This window comes from Glycine soja, chromosome 7 (genome assembly GCF_004193775.1).
Source record: "Glycine soja cultivar W05 chromosome 7, ASM419377v2, whole genome shotgun sequence".
Lineage (NCBI taxonomy): Eukaryota > Viridiplantae > Streptophyta > Magnoliopsida > Fabales > Fabaceae > Glycine > Glycine soja.
This window is the reverse complement of record NC_041008.1, coordinates 4,468,633-4,479,629: the sequence shown is the minus strand read 5'-3', so window position 1 is coordinate 4,479,629 and position 10,997 is coordinate 4,468,633. Positions and strand designations below refer to the sequence as shown.

General features: G+C 32.0%; 1 protein-coding gene across 1 annotated transcript; it reads right to left on the bottom strand.

Moving 5' to 3' along the window:
* Positions 1-2,268: 2,268 nt before the first annotated feature.
* On the bottom strand, positions 2,269-6,080 carry LOC114418273 (GRF1-interacting factor 3-like). The gene is made up of 6 exons (XM_028383540.1): positions 5,876-6,080; positions 5,655-5,766; positions 5,397-5,529; positions 3,440-3,516; positions 3,078-3,162; positions 2,269-2,998 (listed from the first exon to the last, which is right to left on the bottom strand). The coding sequence occupies exons 3-6, from the start codon at positions 5,472-5,474 to the stop codon at positions 2,597-2,599; spliced, it is 642 nt and encodes a 213-aa protein (XP_028239341.1). The 5' UTR covers positions 5,475-5,529; positions 5,655-5,766; positions 5,876-6,080; the 3' UTR covers positions 2,269-2,596.
* Positions 6,081-10,997: the final 4,917 nt, after the last annotated feature.

Here is a 10,997-nt window from a genome sequence, read left to right as displayed (position 1 = left end):
GTGCTCCCAAACATACAGCATTTTTCTATACAAAACAGCTGAAATGGGAATAATTAATCTTTTCCAAACAAGCTCTTTCCCACAATTTTCAAAGATTTTCTTCACCAATAAAATTGTCAAGTTTTGAAATGCCAAAAAAATTGTTACAAATCAAAATTTAATTTATACCAAATTAAATGACACCCACTTAATGAAGAATGTGTGATAGACTTGTAAATATATTTCACAAATCACAACAAATAAGGGTATAAAAAAATTAATATATATGACTTTATATTTCTATAATTAAAAAAATACACACATTTATTTCTCATTCAAGATTAAACGACTAGAGCCGATTTTCCTTTTCATCCCTGGTCAATGTGTAGTTATTGAACTCTAAATTTAATTTATGTAATTATTTTGCTGAAGTAATTTTTTGTTTCCTTACGCAATTCATTAATTGATAGAATATTTTAATAAAACTGGTGATGGAAGCAAAAGCGTACAATACAAAATAATATTCCCTCTAGTACCTAACGAAAGTGAAAGAAAACAATATTATACAATAGGTATAAATAAGTCAAATGGCAAAGAAAATAAATTACAAAATAAGGATCTGGAATTTTATACCAGATCTGGTTCTCGAGGAATATAAAACTAATCTTCCAGCTCATCTTCCAATCCACAAATAATCACTCAAGAATTGAAGTATCATGAACGAGTGAAATGGAAAAAGGAAATAGAAAAAAGAAAAAATAAAACTGAATCAACGCCACATGTGTCTCACTAATTCATTATCCCAAAAATAAAAGTCAACTAAAATAAATTATGAGACCCGTTATTTGTTTTTGAAAAGTAATTTTATATTGCAGAAAAAAAGTAATTTTATAATTAGAAAATTATTTTTGCCCAGTTGTTTTTTTTCCTCAAGCGGTGTCCTATTTTTAATTTTTCGTCTTGTCGAAACTAAATTACTTAAATGTTTTCAATTGTTTTAAATTTTTTTTGTCAATTTCATAAATGGAATTCCACTAGGCTTAGTAAGGAAATTGTATTAATCAGAAACAAAATATCCATTTTCACAATTTTTTTAAAAAATTTTAAATATAAGTCAACATCTCATACCACCACCAACCAAGAACACCGGAGTGTGAAAATTGTATCCCACTGGTTTTGATAATCCCCATATGCAGCTATGACAAATTTGAGAAAAAGCTCTCAGCTACTAAATCTACCATTTTTTGTCTTTGCTCCTCTTATGAGAGTCATGGACCACCCCATCATCATTTATTTCACTCATCCTACTGTTTCTACTTTGAGTACATCCTACATTCTCCATTTAATTCAACCATACATGTCACATGGCTATTTCATATTCCAAGATGACATTTCAAAAGTCCTCTATGAGTGAATCATACTTTGCTTCGTTAAATACAGAGTAAATGAAGACATAGTATATACAAGTCCGTCCATAAATGTGATATCATTTGTTGAGTTAACCTCTAGAATTTTGCGTATGTGCGATTTTAGACCACAAAACGGTCAAACTTTATGACATTTAATTCTTCCAACGTAAAAATAATTAAATTTGAAATATGAATTTATCATAAAGTTAACAACCCAAAATTTAAATTATCACCCTAAAAAAATTTAGAAGTCATAAAATTAACAGATAAAGAGAAACTTGCTGTAAAATTCACAAATTTAAAACTAAATTGTGCACCTACAAAATGTCAACGATCAAATCTACACAAACTGCCATTTTAGAGAATGAAATTGTATATTACTCATCTTATGGTTAGATGTTCATCGGCTATTGTTTTATAAGTAAAAATTTGAGTGAGTCCATTCCAAAAGCTTACCAAAATCAAGACAGGTCTCACACTTCAAAAAACATTTGTAAAAATACTTACAAATTATCCACTAACGGTCGTCAATTTTTATTTTTTTTTATGAAACCCACTATGTCTTCATATCAATATCAGAATTTGAACTCACGTTTTGTGGTATGAGTCCTATCTTTAGGACTGGAACAACCTTCATTGCAGGTCCATCAGCTCTAATTGATCACAATAAATCACAACCAACACCAGCGAAGGAAACTCCAATCTCAAAATAATAACTGTAATAAAGGCAAATATCCTTTAGAAGCATCTCAAAGTACTTGTTCCTGAATTGCAAGTTCCGGGCCTAATGAAGAATAGACCCTAAACTAAATTCAGACCGTGAATCCATCCACGGCATTTCATGTTTCAATTGACGCCTAGAATCCAGTAGAATTGCACCAAAAGCAAACATTTTTGTTTATATGACCACAACAAACTGCAAAGAAAAATTGTTAAAAACCAGAAGCAATTTAGGTGATCACAAATACCACATGCTTACACCTTCCAGTGACAAGTACAGTATGTTGTGGCACCAGCCGTTTCAGTTGATGCAAACTTGCTTCGTGCCAAAATTCTAACAACACAACTACCTAATCTATCAAACAAGAGAAGCCCTTTTGTCCTTTGGTCGACCTATCAAAGGTCATCAGATCACACTAGTCCTACCCTTTTAAGAAAACCTACTATCAACAGTCATATGTATCTCATGAAAAGCACATAAAAACATGTCACTTTGCCTCTTCACCATCTCCACTGTTATGAGCAGCCGCGGAGCTGCCTTGGCCGTCTCCACCAGCTGTTCCAGCCTCAGAGGCATCTTGCTTGCTTCCACCACGTGCATCGTTTGGACCAGTAGCCGAAGGTGGACCACCGCTGTTTCCACCTCCAAGAGCAGCCTCACTGTGCATTGGATGCATGCCATTATTTATATCTCCAGGTCTAAGTCCCATTTGACCTTGGATGGCCTGCTGGTGTAGCTGCTGTTGTTGTTCCTGCATTTGATGTGGATTGCCAAATTGCAATGGCATTTTCTGGGGGAACATTCCTTGCTGCTGCTGAGCCATTGCTGCTGCAGCAGCCTGAGGATGTTGCATATAGAATCCTGGTTGCATGGCAGGGTGCGGTGCCATCTGCAAGGCAGTAAAACAAGGTTATGGGAAACAGGCAAGACTTCCGAGTTCCAAGGGACCAGCTACGCTCTATTTTTACCTGCGGAGGCATGGCCGGGGTTTGAGGCTGGGCATCAGCAATTGCAGCTAAATACATCAAATTCTTTTGAAGCTGAGCTTGGTACCTAAGGCAACAAAAATACCTCATAAAAAATGCTAACAAATAGATAAGGACTGGGATATGTCATTATTCAGAAAAAAGACCATAACAAATTATATAACTGTAAATTGCCGAGCAAATGAAGTTAGTGAAAAAGTGAATGAGCAATTGTTAATAGCCTCATCCTTTATACACATGAAAAATGTTAGGGATCAGGGAAAAAAGAGACAAACAACTAATATATTAAGTCAGACCAACCATCAGTACTAACAAAAACATGCATACAGAATCTATTCACTTACTGGGCACATTCTGCAAGTTTTCCAAGATTTTGATTGTCCAATATTGCCAGAATCAGCTTCTTGTTCTCATCAAGGTACTGCATCATGACAAGGCTTCATATTAAATAGTAAAGGTTCTTGCAGCCTATTTGGGTTTAACTTATAATATCATTTAAATTGCTTGAAGTGATAATTATGAAGGGGACAAAAAAAATACATGTATTAGTATTCTATCCTGAAAATGGCCTAATACACATACAGGATAAATGAACAATTTCATTTCATGACTATACATTTCTTCATGGATCAAGGATACTATAGAAGAAGCCCAATGTGCATCAATACTACTAGTTAAGTTTGGTGTTGATACACAACTTCTAAATCTCGAAAGAATCTTGTATCATGAAGGATTCCAGGGATCCCAGATTCTGTTGTTTAGCCATCTGATTGTTACGACAACTTGTTTGACTATGATAAATAAATATTGATTCACCCAATGTAAAATATTATGTGCATCACTATAGACTTGAACAGTCTACCAAACTATAAGTTAATTAGTTAAAGGATTCATGGGTTATATTGACAACTCTAACATTGGTGTTCGACTTAAAATCCTTTTGAAAACATATGACCCTAGGATATCCAAAAAAACTGAAAGATAAAAGAGTAAAAAGACTGAAAGAAAACTTTTGGTGAAACAATTAAATGGAGTAATGGGCATTACTCTTTACATGACTTTTAGATCCATGCAGCCAACCGACTTTAAGATAAGTCTTTCAATTTATGAACTTGAATTTCCTAGCCTTTTAAAGCCTAGAGTAAAATAAAGAGCCTATGCTGCAAATTAAAACCCCACTATTTTGTAATATAGGGGTCTTATCACACAATCAGCCCATCTGAATATTTAAATAAGGTTGCCATTTCTCTTAACAGCCAATTCAATAAGTTCAGGACAAGATTGTCAATGAGTGGTATAAATTTATTAAGATATGCCTTTAGGCCAGTGACAAACAATCAGCATACTCCACTAGACATCAAGAAAACCTAAATCCTAACTTGAAATAATCAGGCATCAAGATAAACAAATAAGCTTCTTAGAGATACCAGATGTTAATTCAGTAATAAATAATACCAGATAATACACTTGTAGTTCTAGGTGGTACTCAAACATTGAGTAAATCAACAGCTCAAAGAAGAAATGGATTAAAATCACAATGTCAGATGCAACTTCTCTGCCTACTTGCTCTGCAGTTTTTGGTGTGCAAGGAATTATCTGAGACAGATGTCACTCCTTTATCTTTATATTTATTAGATGGGATTGTGAGCTTTGTATTTGAAATGACTTAAGTCTGTTAAGTGCTAGAACTTGGCTCTTATCATGATAGACAGTATAAGCAAAAGGTAATGAGGTAATGAGGAAATAAAACAAAAATCTTTTTTTGTGCTGACCATAGTATTGGTACAAATTAATCCCGCTAAAAGTCATAACTAATCTTTGTCGGGACCCTGAGCGCACACAAGGTGGGTATTCTCCTACCAACACAATTTATTCCATATCCAATGGCCAACCAGGAATCGATCCTTGGATTACTTGGTTAAAGGACACAAGCTGTTATCACTTGTGCCAAAAATATCTAATTTATCGAATATTATCATAAATCCCAATTCATTCTCACTTCATATTGAACAAGTGTCACCTCCCAACTTCCAGAACAACCACAACATAATACTAATAATAAGGGAAATGCTAATAACAAACTCTCTTTACATACTCTTTCAAACAAACTTTTTACTATTAGATAAAACTTATTGAAAATCACAAAATTATGTGAACCCTACTCCCTAGCTGGCTAGTGACAGTCATATTCATGATTTCTAATAATAATAATAATGAACCCAGAACAAAACATGAAAACCTTAAAACTAATTTCAGAAATCTATGAGGAAAGCAGTGGGATTAAAACAGCAAAAAACATACTTTTTGAATCTGCTCGGTGGTTATGTTCGTAGGTGGGAAAGAAGGCATCATAGGAATCATTGGTGGTGTCTGCTGCATCTTCTCAGCCTCGTTAATGTCACTGAAACTAATTTAAAAAGAAAAAGCAAAAACCCTAATTCCCCCAAAATCACCACAATCATAAACAGTTCCCAAACCCCAGATGGAAAAATGTTACACAAACCCTCAATAAAAAGGGAAAAAGACAAAAATTTTGGCAGAAAAAGAGAGAAAGAGGACCTGGGTATGGTCTGAAAGTAGGTGAGAGAGAGGTAAAACACAGTTGAGAACTGGGGTTTGTCTTTGTGGAGATCCTTGTTCGATCTTCTGGGGTACTGTGCACACGATGTTTCTGGAATTTGAAGACAAAGCAAACAACATAAAAACAAAGGAATAGATTAAGGTTACCTTCGCTTAGCAGTGTCAAATAAATAATAAATAAATAAAATAAAATTACCAACCAAAGCAAACAAAACTCAATGGTTGCTAGGTTTGGGGTTTTTGTGCGACGTTCGGCTTTTGGTAGTTCCAAATCCAAACTAACAATCGACAAGGCTCAAGTGTTCGCTATTTATAGGTCTTCGCATTGCCCCCTGTTTGAGTTTGACTGCTGTTGCTGCTGCTGCTGCTGCTGCTGCGTTTTGAGCCCGGTTCGGACCATTGTATTGTACTGTTGCACCACAACATGAATATGGGATAAGCACAAGATGTTTTTTCATCGTGTTTTGTTTTTTTGGGGGGAAAGTGGGTCCTTGGTGAATTCAAGTACCACCCATTCAAAGCCCAATTTTAATTTTGCAGGGATTTAAAGCTGGGGCTCACACTTGGGTTTTGAATTCCAATGTATACTAATTTGGGAAGAGTTGGTTTATTTTTGGTAATGGAATAGTATATAATAATATGTTATTATCCAAATGTGTAGCTTCGTACAAGATAGAATAATGTGAAAAATGGAGCAATTAATCTTTGATGGAAGGATGAATGAGTGGCACTTCATTGCATTTGTTGCACTTTGGCAATTGTATGTATGATCATGATAGTAATAGAGAAGAAAGAAGGATGGTTAATGAATCAAGTATCTTTTTGCTAGAAGTAACATTTGTTGGAGAAACTATAAAATTTTATTAGGAGCTCATTTAAAAATAAGGAACACAAGAAATAGGAAGGTTTTGTACGTGTGTGGAGAAAAAAATCAAATTATATCAGTATAATTTATATAAGCTATTACATCATTTATTAATTTTCAATTGGATTTTTTTTTCTAAATCACTTTTAGATTGAAGTTTCCTTCAATTAGATCATATCTATAACATTATAAAAGGAGGGGAGGGAGTAGGAGAATGGGTGGGGGTAGGTATGTCAGTTTACATAATTGGGAGTTTGAATAACAAAGCTGGAGGTGTCAATAGTAGCCCCTAATGATTGGGTGTTAGGCTACACAAATTGAACGCTCAGAAGAGCCCAATTAAACCCACTCGTGTGCAAGCTGATTTGATGTTCCCTTGTTTTTATGTTGAACTCATGCGATTCTTGTTTAGAATTAGCTAGTAAACGAAGTAACAACCTCGGGAAATCATATCTCAAGCATACAAGCAAGTAATGCCAAGGCTTCATTTGGAATCATAATGATTGCTTGCTTCCTCTTTTTGCGGCATTTAGTTAGTTAGTTTTATTCAACACACTGTTGGTGCCTATGAGTATTTGCAATTCTATCTTTTCGTCCAAAATTGTCATTTATGCATGCATGCTATCTTAAATGCACCTACTCATACAGTCCAATAAAATGGAAATATTTGAGCAAAATTTCTTCTGATTCACACAAGTTGTTAAAAGTTAAGTAATATACTTAAAAGAGATTGTGACGTTCAAGTAAATATTTATAAGAAGTCAAAGGTGTAAAGTTTGAGAAAATACTTGAGACTTTTATGACCTATTTTTAGTCATCGATCTCCTAGACTACCATTGTGATGATCCTTGTGTAATTAAACTTGAAAAACACATCTGAATGTCATGATTTTTGCTAAGGTTGCTAATTAATGGACTACTACGTATTATATCTTATGCTTTAGAGCTGTACGAGAGTTAGTGTAAGGTCAAAAAATTCTCAAACCCTATATCGTGTTGACTGTTGAGTCCTGCAAACCTATATGTAATTAAGTTTAGTTGTATTAATATTACACCAAGATATTGTTTTTATTCTCTATTATATATTGTCCTACATCTTCTGGATGAGGTTCAGAATATATAGTACCCATTCATCATCTTATGCAACAATCTGGATTCTATTTGCAGCTCATAAGATTGACCTGGTCCTACTAATTATAAACATTATTATTCCAAGATGATGGTTCTGTACCTATTGAAAGCCTTTGTCAGATGCGAGGAGAATTTATAAGCTATTACCAGTTGCAAATTCAGAAAATAAGTACAGAAGGGTTGAAAACAAACAAACTTTTACGTATATAATAATATTAATTAACAAATTGTACGATTGCATACTTATTATAGGACGAGATCAATTACCATTAGGGGTTAAATTTTATAAAATTACTTTTTCAATAATTTTCTACAACAAATAACTTTTCCAATCCATTTTTTAAATTTGATTTTTTCATAAAGTAAATTTCAAAAAAATATAATTTAAAATTCAATCAATACTTTATTACATAACTAATTGTTATCTTTACTATGTAAAATTTGATTAAGTTATAAAAATCAAATTGTGATATACTTGACTTCAGGTGAATAAAGAGAATCCTTCAAAAGCGATTGAAATATGGGCAAAAATTTGAATAACGGTGTATAATCAAAGTGAATAATAATTTTGATTGAGACGATTGATTTCATTCATGTACGTGATTGGAAAGCGCAAGAAAAGTAAAGTATTGTTCGATAAATCGAAGTATGCCCATTAGCCCAATTTTGGAGAAATTATACGAAAAAAATTATTAATATCATATCAATATATTTAGTAATATATTTGTATAAGTGTTAAAATTATGTAATTCGACCGTTAATACTAGAAATTTATAAATAAAACTTAAATTTGTTGATTGTCAATTTGGGGGAGTTGAAACACAATTACTTGATTTTTCAAACACTAACAATATCTATCATCAAAAATTAATTAAAGGTTCAGCCGGTCATCATATATGTGTTCAATATTCATCTTTTATAAAGTTATGCTTGTTTATTTTACTTACATATTTCTAAATCCTTTACTTTTTTCAATCTCAATTTCTTTTCAAAATTTTACTTTTTCAATTTCTAATTCTTATTATTATCAAAATCATTTAAAAATTAATCATTAAATGGAAAATACCTTTACCAAAATTTCCTTATATATTAATAATCCTACGAATTATTATACTATAGTAACAAAAATGGATATGTTTATCCAAATTATAATCGTAATTCGCATTAAATATTAGACAATTCTTTAATAAGTTGAAAATTATGAACTTACTTGTTTAACAAAAAAGAATTCATAATCAAAAAATAGATTTTATGTCTCATCTTTAAATATTTATTTATTAATAGAATCATTTAGTGAAAATTTATGTGCTATGTTAAAAATATTTTTCTTTCGAGGAATAAACACAATTTTCACAATTAACACTAATATGTTATTTAAAATATAAATAAATATCTTTTATTAGTTTGAATGTTTAGATTATCTAAAATTTTATATTCATAAATTATAATAATCAAGACGGTATCATATAATTTAACTATTAGATTGGTAAAATTTACTTTTTGTAAACTATTACTATTAAAAGTTTATATTTTTATAGGCTCACCTAACTATCAATTGATCTTATCCCACTTTTATGTAAAAATAAATCTGATATATAAATATAATTAAATAGTCATTTTAATTCTTTAACTTTTCCATTGATTTTAAATTGGTCACTTTTACTTTTAAAAAACTCTCTTTCCACCATCCCAAAACGATCAAAGTTGATTACATTAGTCTCCCAAAAATGAATAATTAATGTGACTGACTTTTTTTTTTTATAGTTTGAGGACTGTCTACGTGACAATTTTATGATAGTTCAAAGACTTGAAGTGAGATTTTTTGAATACGATGGTGGAAAAGTAAAACAAAAAAAAACAATATATATATATATATATTAAATGAAGGGTGGCTATTGTTCCCTTTAGATCCGTCCCTAGCTATTACCTGTATGATAGTTGCTGCCACCATATTGCCCTGTTTGCAAACAGGGTTGGAGTTTCTTGTTGGTTAAAGAAAGCTATGGGCACCCGTCCCAATTTTTTTCTTTTCTATTTTACATATATTTTTAAAATATTATTTCATAAGTCAACCACTTTGTTGATTATTAACTCCATCCTTGTTTCCAAGTGATCTCAATACCTTCAAAATTGATATCCAACATCACTTGGAGACTTTGCCAGATTCTCTTGATTATGGGTCAGGGTTTGGTCCCCCATGATCTTGTTTTCTTCCTTTTGTTCTTTATATCAATAAATTTAGGCATATGGCAAATGATTCATAATGTATAGGGTGCCAACGTTGGGATTATGCACTCTATTCATAGTCTGCAACTTGGTTCACTGTGAATGGTTGTAATGCATGAAAAACTGGTTTCTTCATGCGCTTTTGTAATATGGACCGGTACTACTGGTACCATGTTTATTTTAATGAAATTTCTTTCTTTTGCTGACAAAAAAAAAGTGTCACAATCATCCAATCTGATGCTCTATAGTTCTGTGTACGTGCGATAGGATTGATTAGAATAAAACTTTCACTTCTTTATTCATCAGATTTTAACTTGTACTGAATACTTATTAATTGTTTTGGTATTCACTGTACCAAGAAAAGAAAAGTTCATCAAAACATTTGACCTGCCATAACATTCTCATTCTATTATTTAATTCTTAAATATTAAATTTGATAGCTAGAGACCTTGGACTCTCCCCACTTTTCATAAGATACACAAAATGGAAAGGAAGGTTAATTCATTTACTTTAATTATATGGATTTCACGAATACAAGCTCTTGCTTTTCGTCTAAGAAATAAGATAAGAGGATGGATGGACTGCTCAAATCGATTAGAAACCAAGACATGATAGCGGATCCCTAGAAGCCAATAATGTTTAATAAAGAAGGTATTATTGCTAAAAAAATCCAATGAAATAAAAAATTATTATTTTATCATTATTTTTTGTTCAGCAAAAAGAAATATGAGATAAAAATATATTTATAATGAGAAAATAATTATCTATCTATCTATTTACAGAAAACATATTTTCAAATTAAAAAAAAAAAAGAGTCATTGTTTAACCTTTTTTTTTACAAAAAGGTGGTTTTAACACGTTCAGTTTCATTTCAACCACGCGAAGACTTTTCCTTCAGGTCTCCTCCAACTCCATGACCATTTTGTGAATTACTCACACAAGTGATGCATGAAAACATGCAAGGGACAAAAATTACCCGGGGATTTTCATATTGTCCTCTAAACTACATCTCTTTGGCACTTCTGCGGGACAAATTATATATAAGACTCAAACATAAAATTATACTTATTCAGTAAAAAAAAAACCTTAAAATTATATTAA